At 45.0% G+C, this 15,775-nt stretch overlaps 2 protein-coding genes and 1 long non-coding RNA gene across 10 annotated transcripts in view; 1 reads left to right on the top strand and 2 right to left on the bottom strand.

The window, feature by feature from the left end:
• Window positions 1-1,432: 1,432 nt before the first annotated feature.
• The window catches only part of LOC309699533 (CD209 antigen-like protein C), a 44,533-nt gene continuing 30,190 nt past the window's right edge, over window positions 1,433-15,775 (top strand). For 4 of the 8 annotated variants that reach the window (XM_082522632.1, XM_082522624.1, XM_082522626.1 and 1 more), the window contains exon 1: window positions 1,433-1,788. The gene's annotated coding sequence lies outside the window, so the exon portion shown is untranslated. Of the gene's footprint in view, window positions 1,789-10,874; window positions 11,089-11,720; window positions 12,562-15,775 lie in introns of those variants that run through there. The other 4 variants (XM_082522631.1, XM_082522625.1, XM_082522629.1 and 1 more) reach the window with 3 other exon arrangements.
• LOC309698284 lies at window positions 2,112-2,884 on the bottom strand. The gene is made up of 2 exons (XR_014274044.1): window positions 2,499-2,884; window positions 2,112-2,216 (listed from the first exon to the last, which is right to left on the bottom strand). It is a non-coding gene; the product is annotated as an uncharacterized lncRNA (long non-coding RNA).
• Window positions 8,077-10,453, bottom strand: LOC309699091 (uncharacterized protein; the record flags this gene model as incomplete). Its single annotated transcript, XM_082521945.1, has 3 exons — window positions 10,252-10,453; window positions 9,988-10,049; window positions 8,077-9,705 (listed from the first exon to the last, which is right to left on the bottom strand). Exon 3 carries the CDS (start codon window positions 9,274-9,276, stop codon window positions 8,077-8,079), a length of 1,200 nt encoding a protein of 399 aa, XP_082378071.1. The 5' UTR covers window positions 9,277-9,705; window positions 9,988-10,049; window positions 10,252-10,453.

Here is a 15,775-nt window from a genome sequence, read left to right as displayed (position 1 = left end):
TTTCACTACATGTTCACCACACACACACACACACACACACACACACACACACACACACACACACACACACACACACACACACACATATATATACATTAGTGGTGCAGCGGATCACGGTTGATCCATAATCTGAACTGATCCCACTCCACGGTTCGGCACGCACGTGATCCAAAGATTTGAAAAAGAAGGAAAAAAACTTTGTGTATGATGTGCGTTGTCAGTCTGTCTGGACCCACACCAATTCACATACTAACAGATCGAGACCGAGGACGCTATAACCAAAGGTGAGCTCTGGCCCAGGGCTCACCTTTCCCTGGGCTTAAATCTCCTTAATTACTGACATGAGTCAGCTGTGTAAAAGGGAAAGGTGGCACCTCAGGCAGAAGAGGTAGTGTGACACGCCCACACAGGCACCTTCAGGAAGAGAGAGGCCCTGCTAGGGCCGTAACAAAAGATAATCGATTTAACTGTCCAGGGAGTGAACGCTGGAGAGCGGGATGGATGGAAGTGCCCGGCGGAGAATGGTGTGCATCAAACAACCTGGCACTTAACACCATCAAGACGAAGGAACTCATCCTGGACTTCAGGTGGAACAGAAGTGCCCCTGCCCCCCTGCATATCAACAGAGAATGTATCGTGTGAGTGGAGTCCTTCAAATTCCTTGGCGTCCACATCTCTGCAGACCTCTCCTGGGCAGCTAACACCAGGGCCCTAGTCAAGGAAGCCCAGCAGCGGCCACTCTTCCTAAGGGAGCTCAGGACGGAGCAACTAAACACCCCGTGTTTGGTGACCTACAGATCCACCATCGAGAGCCTGCTGACCTATGCAGTGACAGTGTGGCACGCCAGCTGCACGGAGGCAAACAAGACATCTTTTCAACCTAATGCCCTCTATAGATCCATAAGGGCCACAACAAACAAACTCAGGGATTCTTCTTCCCCCAAAGCCATCACCATACTCAACACAAACTTGTACAAAAGTAATCTGCTCTGAAATATCATCACTTCTCTGCCTGTCTGTCTGTCTCTGTGTCAGCACTGTACTGTGTATTTATATTTATAGTAAGTGTATAGTTAAATTATTGTATAGTTTTTATGATATGCTATAACCCCTAACCCCTAGGTTAACCCTTTGCTTTGCCTTCTGACAATAGGTCACAACATGGTCAAAGGTCACACATTAGTACAGCAAATAGTATAGTTTTTTGTGATAACCTTATGATATACATGTGAATAATACTTGACCTAACTACATCAAATATATGGGTTAATTGCATTATAAACACTCCAGTGTAGGTTAATAGCAATATTAACAACAGCTCCCCAAAAATGAAGCCAAAACGTCTCTATCGCCCCCTGGTGACTGGCTGCTGTATAGGTCATAAACCCCGCCTCCTCCCTCTTAGCGGATGGGACTGGGGTCAGACTAAAATAAATTAATTCTCCACAGATAATATTTTCCAGAGATTCTTTTTTTTGTTATCAATAGTTCTCATTACGCCGATTTATGTCCAACGGTCTCCTTTCCCATAAGTTTGATTCTACTTCCTACCACAGTGATGTTAAATTGGGGTGTAACGTCATCATAACAGCTTTGACTGGCAGCTGCAGTCACGGAGAAACTTGCGTATCTCTGTTCGGGAATAGCAGATAGAGCGTAAGCTCTGAAAGGCGGGCCAGCGTTCATGCTACGAAAACATGACCGACTGTTTTAACCTGACAGCCTGAGGTGTTCTTCAGTAAACTGGACTACCGACAGAAGGACCCGAGGCCCCGCTGCACGTTTTCGGTAAGTTAAACGTGTTTGTAAGCTAATCTGTAACTACCGTCCTTAGCTAGCTCCTGAGACCTAGCTAGCTAAGATGAGCACTTAGCTATTTGGAAACTTGTTTTGCAAAGTTCGTTTAGCTAATCTGTGCAGGTGAATGAATTTACCCTGACTAAAGAAATCAAGACGGGCTGCTCAGTCACTGTTACTGTACTTTTATTACAAGTGTTTTACTGTAAAAGCAACAGGCTGCATCCTGCTTCAGCTCCTGTGCAGAGCTGATTATTAAATATGTGTGTAGCAGATGTGAAATGGTCGACTGCGTTGTGACAACAGACACGGACTGGCTGGAAACAGGGTTTATTCCTATAAAACAGAGTGCAGCAGCAAAATCAGTGTCACACAGCGGCAGCAGGCTTCTCCTCACCCAGTGTGGAGTCCGTACAGCTCTGCTTGCATCATATAAAAGAAAATACAACTTATCAAAATAATAATTTTCACAACCGCCACTTCAAAATCAAATATTACAGTGGGGTAAAACAGAGACAATTATGGAATCACTAACAATAACGTATAACATTCAAATTCCCATTAAAATAGGTCAATTGCATAATACATATTCAAACAACTTTTTAACTCTTCCCAACATGGCTGAAGATACTGCTCAGAGCACAGCCTCGGGACATGAGCTCATTATACACATAAAACAAAAACTACACATTTACACATACCTATAAAACAGAGTGCAGCAGCAAAATCAGTGTCACACAGCGGCAGCAGGCTTCTCCTCACCCTGTTTAACACAAGTCAGTTCCACACAAACGGATGATACAACAGATAAAGCGCAGTTCCAAATATCATTTTTCTCACTCAAAGCGATTGAAAACACTTTGAGAGCTTTTAACCCTAGGAGCCAATACTTAACAAAGACAAATACACCGAATTTATATGGATAATTTAGTACAGGGAGAAGAGCTACAGAAAGCGTGCCTCACCAGTGTGGAGTCCGTACAGCTCTGGCTAGGAAACCCCACACCCGCAATGTGGCCGCAGGTGGCGTTACACTGATTAATGTCCCACTTCAACAATAACACACGGAACCTCAGTTCCACAATAATAAAGTTCACACAATAAAAAAGTATAACCTATGTACAATACAGTTTTGAGAATGTTCACAATTCGTACATTATATCTCAGCTACATACTCCCCCCTGAACTTCTCAAAACCCGTTAGGTAAGGGTGAGCAACTGAGCGTCACATATAACAATTCGTAACTGTCAGTGATCTGGAAATTCACTACCCGGTGATACGTGCAACAAATATGTTTCCCAACTCATGGGGAAAGTAGTCATTCTTATTGGTAGCTTTTATCTATGAACATAACTCGTTATTTTTATTTATCCTTTATCAATGTTTGAACCTTTTATTGTTTTATGTAAAGCACTTTGGTATGCCCAAGGCTTTTAAATGTGCTCTATAAATAAAGATTGTTGTTGTTGTTGTTGAAAGTAAACAGAAGAAAGTTGGCCAGACCCCCTAATGTTTACTCGCAAGAGAAAGTGCCTTATACACTATCCTGAACAAACAACACGGTAACAGCTACTATATGATGAATAGTACTCTGAGCTGAAGACAATCTCAAAATAGGTGTTAACATCTGACATGAAAATCACCCAACATATAAAACAAGTAGCCCTCACAGAAACAAGTTCTTGGCAAAGCTGCTCACTACATTGCCTGTTTGTAGGTTTCTTTGCTTCATAGTCTGGATTAACCTATTCACAGGCTTCACTATTCGACCCACTCTCGTCCTGATCTGGCCTGCTGCATTACTTGGGGGTACACCACCATGTTTCACGAGGCTCCCAACCTCGCTGACTGGCTGACTTTCAGGGTAACTGATACTTGGTAGTGTTCCCTCCTCAACTGGGGTAGTGCAAGCCCTGCTGTTGTTGTCATCATCTACTTCAGGGTAAGCAGCTACTTCACTACTGGCACTGTCACTGTCCTGATGCTCCTCATCATCCAACTGCGCACAGACACTGTCTCCAATACTGTCACACTCTTGGGGTCCTCTAGGAGCCGGGACACAGTCATCCGTCATCTGAGCCACCCAACGGGCTGTGCGTTCAGTACAATCGTCCTCAGGATCAGCGACAGGGGATTCTCCATCAGATTGACTCTGCTCCTGGCCGAGTTCTGATTCACTGGCAAAAGACATCTCTGGTTCGCCCTCGGACTCTATGGGCAGGAAATTAGCCTGCAAAAGCAAGTTCCTATGGACAACTTTCTCCTGTCCACTCTTGACGTTCCTGATGCGATACGTGTGGCATGTGGGGTTCTTGGAGATCACAGTGTAGATGGTCGACTCCCACCTATCAGCTAACTTCCTACGACCCCGTTCGCCCTTGTTTGCCAAAAGGACACGATCTCCTTCCTCAATGTCAACACCTTTCTGCTTTTTGTTGTACAGGTCTGCTTGACGCTGCTGACTAGCTCCGGTGTTAGTCTGGGCCAATGCGAGTGCTTCTCTGAGGTCATCTCTCATCCTTTTTACATAACTGTCATAGTCTGTTACATCATTGTCCCTTGCAACATTGTGAAACATGACATCCACTGGTAACCTGGGGATACGCCCGTACATTAGGAAGAACGGTGCGTAACCAGTGGACTCATGAGCGGTGCAGTTGTAGACAAAGGTCAATGTCTGCAACATCTGAGGCCACTTGTGCTTCTCCCTCGGAGGTAGGGCTCTGATCATATTTCCCAAGGTCCTGTTAAACCTTTCGGTGTGACCGTTACCCATAGGGTGGTAAGGTGTCGTTCTTGACTTCTGCACCCCGGCCACTTGCAGCAGCTCTTGGATCAACTCACTCTCAAAATTGGCGCCCTGGTCTGAATGGATCCTTTGAGGGAAGCCATAGACACAGAAATATCTGTCCCACAACTGGCGCGCAACTTGTTTTGCCGTCTGATCTGAGCACTGGAAAGCATGGGCCATCTTGGTGAAATGGTCAGTCACTACTAGAACATCCACACTCTTGCCCCTGTGATCCTCTGCGGACCAGAAGTCTATGCAGACGAGCTCAAGAGGACCGGTAGTTTTAATGCTTTCAAGAGGAGCCCTCCCCTCAGGCTCGAGTGTTTTGCTGACAACACAACGTTTACAGCACTTGACATGCTCGCGAATGTCATGCTCCATGTTGATCCAGAAAAATCTCTGCCTGGCTAGGTACAGAGTTCTGCTTTGGCCCTGATGGCCAGCATCATCATGGACACCTGACAGGACTTGACTGATTAATGTGGATGGGGTCACGTACTGATGGCGCTTTTTGCCAGTGAGCAGGTCTTTGCTCACTCTGTACAGGATACCATCCAACACTTTCAACTTTTCCCACTGTTTCATCGTCTTTTGCGCTCTGTGCGACAGGTGAGCTCTTTCTCTACGTGATGGACGCCGACCACGTACGACGAACGGAATGACTTGAGACAGTGTCACATCTGCTCTCTGCTCCTCCTGTAGCTCCTGGAGCGAGAAGGCAGACAAGGTGTTCTGGCCTAGTGAGGGAAACCGATCTAGCTCTTGAGTCAACCAGGAAATTGCTCTCTGTTTTGAGCCTTGGTCCCACTCAGCGTGGCCTGCGAAGACTGCGGAAACTTCATCATTAGTCAGGGAACAACACCCTAGGCTCTCTGCAGGGGCCAAACACTCAACACTTTGGTGGTTGGCACTGAGCCTGAATGCATCCTGAACCGAGATTTCTTTGACCTGTTGCGACTCCTCTAACAGGGTTGCATAGGGTTCAGTCATGAGTCTCTGACTAACACGGTTGTGAACGAATGGCTGCCTGCTCAGTGCATCTGCAACGACATTTTTACTGCCAGGAATGTACTTGATGCTGAAGTCGTAGGGGGACAGCTTTGACACCCACCTCTGTTCACATGCATCAAGCTTGGGCTTCGTGAGAATATATGTTAGGGGGTTATTGTCTGTCCAGACGGTAAAGCTATGCCCCTTCAACCAGTGGCTGAATTTGTCACAGACAGACCACTTTAGCGCCAGAAACTCAAGGCGATGGGCGGGATAGTTTCTCTGTGCACGGGCGAGGGCCTTGCTGGCAAATGCAACGGGACGTGCTTTACTCTCGCCCTCTTGGACTTGTGACAGCACAGCACCCAAGCCGTCCTGTGAAGCGTCTGTCGACAAGATAAATGGTTTGTTGAAATCAGGGTGAGCAAGCACAACGGAGTCAAGGAGTGCAGCCTTCAAGCGTTCAAACGAGTCAACATGCTCCTTCTTCCAATCACTTGGGCTGAGCCTCCGGAAAGAAGCAGCACCTCGGGCATTTACTTTCTTTCCTTTAGGAGCGGCAGTCAGGGTAAAAAGGGGTCTGGCAATCTTAGAACAGTCCTGTATGAAGTGTTGGTAATACATTACCATACCCAGAAACGACTTTATCTTCTTCTGGGATGGCGTAACCCCGTCCTCCATCATGAGATCAGCCTCTGAGATAGCGGTGATCGCCTTAACCTTGTCAGGATCGGTCGAAACCCCGCCTTCAGTCACAACATGGCCCAGAAATCTCACACTCCTTCGGAGCAGATGACATTTTTTGGGGGCCAGCTTCAGTCCATGGGCACGTAGTCTGCTAAACACAATCTCCAACCTCCTGAGAGCCTCTGCTTCATTGGGTGCATAAACAAGCAGGTCGTCCAAGTAGCACAGCAGGGTTAGGAAATTCTGGTCGCCAAATATGCCCATCATGAGACGCATGAAGCTCCCCGGGCTGTTGCACAGGCCTTGGGGGAGTCTGTTAAACTCGTAGAGCCCCATTGGTGTTGTGAAGGCCGTTAGCTTTTTGTCCTCCTCTGCCTTCTCAATATTGTAGAAGCCAGAGGTGAGATCCATGGCACTGAAAATTGCGTTACCTCCCAGGGCTGCCAGACAGTCTGACTGGTGGGGCAAGGGATGGGCATCCTTGACTGTGCGTGCGTTCAACCAGCGGTAGTCCACGCATATTCTGAGATCTCCATTCTTCTTCCACACCAGTACCAGTGGGGACGCCCACTCACTGTTGGATTTGCGGATCAGCTCTCGCTCCTCCATCTCTGTGAGCACCTGTCGCAACTTGTGGTACTGCCGTGGAGGGACGCGCCGATAGGGAAGTCTGAACGGCCTGTCGTCAGACAGATGGATGCGATGGACAAAATCCTTTGCCAGTCCACAGTCCAGCTTACCCTTGGAAAAGACATCCTCATACCTGTGGATCAGTTGCAGTACCTGAGCCTTCCAGTGGTCTGAGACTTCACAAGAGTCGAGGTCTAGGTCCTCCAACCCCATCTTCTGCAAGCTGTCACGCAGGCTAGGGCAGGAGGTAGGGCTACTCTGTGCGTCGCTACACACTGTCTGGCTCTGGACCCTAAGGGTCTCACTTGGGTTTTGGTCAGAAGCCACTTCGAGATCTTCAACAGCTACACAAGCGGAAGCATCTGCTACCTTAGCGTTTCGTCTCAATGTGATAGGCTTATCACATGTGTTCAGGATTCGAACAGGGACCCACCTATCGCCACTCATAGAAACCACAGTTCTACAGACAATGACACCTTTTTTATGAGTTTGCGATTTTGGTGGTTCAACCAGAATGGCGCTGCCCTCGGAAAGGGGTGATGACGCTGGCAGTCTGCCCCATACAAGGTGCTCTTGCTTGGGGAGTAGAGTCACTGCCTGAGCTAGTTTGACAGTGCCAATGACATCTGGCATTTTGTCACCCCTCCACCGGTTAATGCCAGACAGCATATTCAGAACCTGCACTATTTCAGGCGCTTCTGCTGATTCGGGTTTGCTCAGGACTTGCCAGAAATGGGGGGACAGCCTGAAGTGTCTGAGGAGGTGTTTGATAACATTTGTCCCTAAAATCAACTGATCTTTCTGACCGGGGACCACTAGGGCAGGCACTCTGAACGTACAATCATACACTTCCATTTTCAACTCGCATATACTCTTGGGTTTAACCTGAACTCCACCACAGCCCACTAGCACAATGTCGGTACGAGTGTCGCTTAATTCCAATGCGACCCCAGCGCTCTTTAACTCTCGCTCCGCCTCTTCGCTCAAGGTACACGCCATGGAACCTGTATCAAGAAGGGCCTGCAAAGAGACTTTGTCATTCACCAATGCATTCGTGTAAAATAGGCTGTCTGCCTCATCAAGTCTTACTATATTCTGGGAAAGTACAACAGTACCAGGTGGGGCACACTTCAGGCTTTCTTTGTATACAGTCTGTATGTCATCACTGGGATTGAGGGTTTCACACTCTTCGCTCACACTGTCCCCTCTCAAGTGGTCTAATTACGGGGTGGACAGGCTGGTTGGAGCGCTCTAACACCCTCTCCAGCATACTGAGCACGCGGTCTAGAGCACTTGGGTCTGAAGCGGCAGCTCCAGCAGCCTTACCCGGGCTGTCCTGGGAACATTTTACTGTACCTACTTGGGCATGGTTCAGTTCAAACTCAGGCGACTCGCTTGTGGTTGTCGCAGTGGCCACGAGGAGGGGATGGGGTCTGGCAGAGCCCAGGCTCTTCTTTTTTGCATGACACTCTCTTTGGTGTTCATCAATGGCTTCCTGAACCTCCATTACTGTCCATTTACTGATGGGCTTACATTTGAAAACACAGGCGAGGCTGGGATCAGGACAATTTCTGATAAACATCATGGCTATCTCTGCCTCCATGTTCTCCATTTTGCCTCCCTGACGCTGTAAATGCTTGTCAGCTGCCTCAGCAGCGATATTAAGCCTCACCCAATAGTCTACTGGGGTCTCTTTTGCAACTGCTTGGGTGGCATAGAAGTCAGCCAGTGGTTGACAGGAGCCAGGACTATCACTAAAATAACGCCTGAGTATGGCATAGATGGTCTCAGGGTTGGTCACTACACCAGAACATGAGTTACTTTTCAAACCCACCTTAACAATGTTTTTAGCTCTGCCGAGGAGGTGGTTTAAGACTTCATCCACCTGCACGGCTCTAGACAACCCTCTCTTCTCTAAGTACACTTCCATCATGTCTATCCACTCATGAACAGAGTACTTATCCGCATCATCACCTCTGTACATAGGTGGGTCTTTGATATCTTGTCGGACCACTAAGTTCACTTTGGAGAGGTCGAGAGTGGTGTCAGGGCTCTTAACTTTGGGGGACTCGGCTGGAGCTGTCTGGTTTGGACCAAGTGGGACTTGACTGGATAGTAGCCGGCTAGCGATTGATTCACCTATCTGGGTTCCCAATTCACCAATGAGCTCACGTAGCTCTTTGTGTGTGCTGTCGTCGCTCAAAGCAGGGGTTGAGGACTGGCGCTCATGAGCTTTATTTCGAATAATGTCATCTGACTCTGCTGGCTCATCACGCAACATTATAGACCTGTCTCTCACTTCATCTGCCCCAGACAGTCTCCAACCTCTCCCAGCGACTGGCGTGAAAAGGTTAAAGGAGTCTTGGCCCCTACCAGCCATGTTGCTTACAGGAGGTTAGCAATAACTACAAAGGGGATCAGAAACAAAAGGAATACAAAAATACCTATCACTCAGAAAAATACAACACAAGTAAACACGGCTCAGTTAGACTCTAACAGGTGTAACTGGGAGAAATGCCTACTAACAGAACACTGGAAATTTTTTGCTGACCCACAGAATAATTTTACTTATATTACAGGTGTCGGAAGTGTTCAGCTCAACCTCAGCGATCAGCAGCGGCTGATCAGATGCATCCGGGTCACGGCACCACTTTTATGTAGCAGATGTGAAATGGTCGACTGCGTTGTGACAACAGACACGGACTGGCTGGAAACAGGGTTTATTCCTATAAAACAGAGTGCAGCAGCAAAATCAGTGTCACACAGCGGCAGCAGGCTTCTCCTCACCCAGTGTGGAGTCCGTACAGCTCTGCTTGCATCATATAAAAGAAAATACAACTTATCAAAATAATAATTTTCACAACCGCCACTTCAAAATCAAATATTACAGTGGGGTAAAACAGAGACAATTATGGAATCACTAACAATAACGTATAACATTCAAATTCCCATTAAAATAGGTCAATTGCATAATACATATTCAAACAACTTTTTAACTCTTCCCAACATGGCTGAAGATACTGCTCAGAGCACAGCCTCGGGACATGAGCTCATTATACACATAAAACAAAAACTACACATTTACACATACCTATAAAACAGAGTGCAGCAGCAAAATCAGTGTCACACAGCGGCAGCAGGCTTCTCCTCACCCTGTTTAACACAAGTCAGTTCCACACAAACGGATGATACAACAGATAAAGCGCAGTTCCAAATATCATTTTTCTCACTCAAAGCGATTGAAAACACTTTGAGAGCTTTTAACCCTAGGAGCCAATACTTAACAAAGACAAATACACCGAATTTATATGGATAATTTAGTACAGGGAGAAGAGCTACAGAAAGCGTGCCTCACCAGTGTGGAGTCCGTACAGCTCTGGCTAGGAAACCCCACACCCGCAATGTGGCCGCAGGTGGCGTTACACTGATTAATGTCCCACTTCAACAATAACACACGGAACCTTAGTTCCACAAAAATAAAGTTCACACAATAAAAAAGTATAACCTATGTACAATACAGTTTTGAGAATGTTCACAATTCGTACATTATATCTCAGCTACATGTGCAAACAACAGCATGTTTTCAGTCTCCACATGTGTAAAGACAGTAACACCATTTTTTAAGCTTGTATTTCAGTACCTCCTCATTAATCTGTAACGATGGATTAAACTGTAGAACTGAAAAAATGTAAGAGAAGAGCTTCAGATCCTGAGTGTGTGGGACAGAGAAGGATCAGCTTTATTTCAGATTTGAGAGTAGGGCTGGGCGATATATCGAGTTTTTTTTTAAATATCGATATATTTTCATACAAGATATAAGATGTGACAATATCCTTTTTTATCGATATAGTCTATGTTACATTATAATTATACTTGTGGAGCCGCAAGTTTGCCTCCCTTCCGTCCACTTTTGTCTCTACGCAAGGTTACTCGGCCTCGCCTCTCCTTCACTGAACACGACTCCCCCTCCCCCATAGCTTCACCTGCAGGCAACTACAAGATGAACACGGCAAATATCGAGCTACCGCGGATCGCCCAGTGTTGCCAACTCCTCAGTAAGGAAAATCGCTGTCCTAAAAGTCGCTAGAAGTCGCTAAATGAAGTCATCGCCTAATTTGCATAACTGGTCATGCTAATGTAATTGTAACCTATGTTGTTGGAGAGAGAAATAACATCGTGGAAGAGACATAAAGTGAGTAAAAAACGTCCTAAATGCATTTAGAGTTTATTTAGAACTACAAATTACATTTCTTTTAGCAATTATTGCTTTTTTTAATGCCACAATTCCAACCCTGCTCCTTTACCCGGGCTTGGACCGGCAAAAGTGACCCGAAATAGGCACTCTGGTGGAGTTACTTTGTGTGTGTGTTTATAAGTAGTTTTAAACCTTGTGATCCACAAAACAACATAAGAGTAAAAGAGTAAAAGAAGAACTGACTGCGTTACAGCACCCGCTGCTTTTTGAGAGTAAAAGCGATACGTGCTTTCACGTCTTTTTTAGCGACTTTATTTTAGAAAAAAAGTTGCTAAGGGGTCTGAAAACTCGCTAAATATAGCGACAAAGTCGCTAAGTTGGCAACACTGGGATCGCCCCGTGTGTGGGGCTGGACGGCGTCAATGTGTTAGCGAGCTAACCGCGCTAACGAGCTAACCGTACTAACGACATGCAGGGGCTGCATGGCCTAAAATCCTTTCATTTTCAGCAAACCTTATGTATGAATTCTGGTTGTGCTTACTGACCGCGAACCGATTTTATGTGGTACACGGCGCTCAGCAATCTGTCAAAAAATTTTTAGTAAGGCAAGGCAAGCCAAGTTTATTTGTATAGCACAATTCAACAACAAGGTGATTCAAAGTGCTTTGCAGAGACATTAGAAACAAAAACAAATAAAAAGCATGATTTTAAATTGATTAAAACTAACTAGCTTACTAACAAACAAACAAACAAAACAGTATATAAAATCAAAAATCAAAACAGATAAAATCAGAACAGTAGATAAAATCAGTAGTTAAAATGTAAGTTTTGAAATTTAAGCTTAAAAGTGTGGATTTGGTGCTTTATTCAAATGCAGCTGAGAACAGGTGAGTCTTCAACCTGGATTTAAATAAACTGAGTGTTTCAGCTGATCTGAGGCTTTCTGGGAGTTTGTTCCAGATATAAGGAGCATAAAAGCTGAATGCAGCTTCTCCGTGTCTGGTTCTGACTCTGGGAACTGATAAAAGACCGGATCCAGATGACCTGAGGGATCTGGAAGGTTCATACTGGATTAGGAGGTCACTGATGTATTTTGTAGGGGTGCAACAATATTCGTATCGATATTGAACCGTTCGATACAGTGCTTTCGGTTCGGTACGCATATGTATCGAACAATACAAAATTTTTAATTTATTTTATCAACTTTCCTTCTGACGATGCTGTCTGTGTTGAGCGCTCAGTGAATCTGCGTTCAACTACTCCGCCTAGGCTCGACAGTGCAGCCTAGGCGGAGTAGTCGAACGCAGATTCACTGAGCGCTCAACACAGACAGCATCGTCAGAAGGAAGAGCGCAGGGCAAGCTAGCGAGACAGAAGTTAAGCTCTCCTTGCAACATGGACCTCCCCCACCCTCATTCAGATCTGGCGTTTGGAATTATTTTGGTTTTCATGTGACGTATGACCCTGAAGGTAAGCGAGTCATGCACTAAAGTAAAACAGTATGTTGGATGTGCCATGCAATGCTCAATTACATGGGTGGGAACTAGTGTGTTAGCGCAGTTAGCTCGTTAACGTGTTGACGTCGTCCAGCCCCATGCACGGGGCGATCGGCGGTAGCTCGTTAACGGAGATTTGCCGTGTTGTGGCGTTAAGGTCATTTCAACGAGATTAACCTGAAAGCACTAGTGGGAACACAACGAATATGACTGCACATTTACGCCGACATCATCCTAGTGCAAAGACAAGTGGAAGCAGAAAAAAAACAAGCAAGCATGCTACTAACTTTAGCCGAGTCATTTAGACAGCTGTTAGCACATGATTCTCCTTATATGTTTAATATGCTGCTGAGAATATAGCCCAGAAGAAGCGGATAGTATAGCTTTTATTTTGGAAAGAGACATTTCTCTGTAATAAACTCTCTTTTCCAAAGATGAGTGATTCCTCAATCAGATACAGGGCTCGCAATATCGCTAGCCCGACGTCCCGGGGCTAGCGATCTTTTCAGTCGGGCTACCAAAATCTATCTCTGCCCTGCCCGTCGGGCTATTGTAGGAAAAATATATGTCAATGCTTTTGCATTCTTTCAGAAATGTAGCTGGGTAATTATGTCATTGGCATCGGTGAGCCACTGTCAATATGTGACATATTGAAATCGCGTTTGAATTTGCGCTTGTTTTTTTGCTTTCACTTTGCAATGACAGCACTGATCTGTGAGTGATGATAATTTGTGCACCAATTCCTCTGACATCGTCTTATTAATTGGTAGCTTACTATGCAAACATGACAAGTGAAATCTCCCGCAGCAAGCTTAAACATGTGAGAGGTTGATCGCGCAGAGAATCGCTGAGCTTATGTGAGTGTGTGTAAAAGCAGCAGGATATATATTTGACTACGATGACCTTCACAGACAGATATATATTTTAGTTCTGCTGAGCCAAATAAGACAGGTCAGGGTGAAGAAGTGACAGCCAAAGAAAAGCTTACCACAAAACGGAGAAGTTATGACAAATCAGACTATAAGGCAAAAAGAAAGTGCAGCTTTATGGTTTCATGGACAAAAGAATTTCTGTGGCTGCAATATGACGAGCTAAATAACCAGGGCTGCACATAAGTGGTCCGCAGGTGCGCATTCGCTGTCAAAATAAAAAACATGCACAAGGGTTAGGGTTAAATTTAAAAACTGTACTTTTGAGTTAAAATATATATTTATAATTTTAATAAATGACAAATTAAAAAGGCATGAACATTTTTTTTGTATCGAAAAAATATCGAACCATGACACCAAAGTATCGAACCGAACCGAACCGTGAATTTTGTGTATCGTTGCACCCCTAGTATTTTGGTCCTAAACCATTCAGAGCTTTATAGACCAGCATCAGGACTTTAAAGTCTATCCTCTGACGGACAGGCAGCCAGTGTAAAGACCTCAGAGCTGGACTGATGTGGTCCACTTTTTTGGTCTTAGTGACAACAACAACAACAACAACAACAATCTTTATTTATAGAGCACATTTAAAAGCCTTGGGCATACCAAAGTGCTTTACATAAAACAATAAAAGGTTCAAACATTGATAACGGATAAATAAAAATAACGAGTTATGTTCATAGATAAAAGCTACCAATAAGAATGACTACAGCACATGGTAATAGCAAGATAAAAGCTGTACCACCATAATAAAAGACACCAATAGAAAGATAAGAGGGAATTAATACAAGAGGTCAATAGGTCACAGCAACCAACCAAACAAACAAACAAACAAACCAGCAATTAAAAGGTGGAGAAGGCAAGTTTAAAAAGATATGTTTTAAGCTGAGATTTAAAAGAATGAATAGAATCAGATGCCCGGATGCCAATTGGGAGATTGTTCCACAGCACAGGTGCGACAAGAGCAAACGATCGATCACCTCTAGTCTTAAGTCGAGATCTGGGCTGAGCCAGCAGTAACTGTGACGATGACCTTAAAGCCCTAGCAGGAGCATAAGGGTTTAAAAGGTCCTCAAGGTAGCTGGGTGCAGTGTTGTTAGTAATTTTAAAAGTAAACAACAAAATTTTAAATTGAATACGATATTTGACAGGCAACCAGTGCAGATCGGCAAGGACAGGAGTAATGTGGGCAAACTTGCTGGTTTTAGTTAGAATGCGAGCTGCAGCATTCTGAACTGTCTGTAATCTCTGTAAAAGGGAAGAGTGGAGACCACAATAAAGTGAATTACAATAGTCTAGCCTCGACGTTACAAAGGCGTGGATGAGCTTTTCGAGATCTTTATGCGGGATATAGCGCCTAGCCTTACAGATAAGACGAAGCTGCTAAAAACTAGATCTGACAACAGCAGACACTTGTTTGTCAAGTGAAAAGGAGCTGTCAAATAAGACACCCAGATTCCTGACAGTATCAGAGAGAGAACAACTAAGAAAACCAAAGGCATCCCGGAGTTTGGCACGAAGGGCGTTACTACCAAAAATCATAATCTCGGGTTTCTTCTCATTAAGGATAAGAGAATTCGACAACAACCACTTCTTGGCCTCAGACATGCATTCTCGGAGGCTATTCAGAGACAGAGCAAGATCGTCGTTTAGCTCAAAATAGAGCTGGATATCATCTGCATAATAGTGATAAGCAATATGGTATTTCTCAAAGATGGCACTTAAGGGAAGCAAGTATAATGAGAAAAGGGTAGGGCCCAGCACAGATCCCTGGGGGACACCACAGCAAAACAGGTACAGCCGAGGAAGAGGATGTAGCCAGATGTACCGTAGAGAGCCGATTGGAGAGATAGGATTTAAACCAATCCAGGGCAGCGCCCTTGATGCCTACAGTGTGCTCAAGTCTCGCTAATAAGATATTATGGTCAACCATGTCAAATGCCGATGATAGATCCAAAAGCACTAAGACTGAGGGGCGTCCGTTGTCAGCCATTAGTAGGAGATCATTGAAAACACGAAGCAATGCTGATTCTGTGCTGTGATGTTGTTTGAAGGCCGATTGAAATTTATCATTTATATTATTCTCATCAAGGTAGGTCTGCAGTTGGAGCAGAACCACCTTCTCAAGTATTTTAGCCAGAAAGGGAAGCTTAGAAATTGGCCTAAAAGTGGCAAAATCACTAAGCTCAAGGTTCCTTTTTTTTTAGAACAGGTTGGATTATGGCATGCTTGAGAGCTGAAGGTACATAGCCAGAAAGC

This window comes from Aulonocara stuartgranti, assembly GCF_965226115.1.
Source record: "Aulonocara stuartgranti genome assembly, chromosome: 22".
Taxonomy (NCBI): Eukaryota; Metazoa; Chordata; class Actinopteri; order Cichliformes; family Cichlidae; genus Aulonocara; species Aulonocara stuartgranti.
This window is presented reverse-complemented; position numbering and strand designations above follow the sequence as displayed.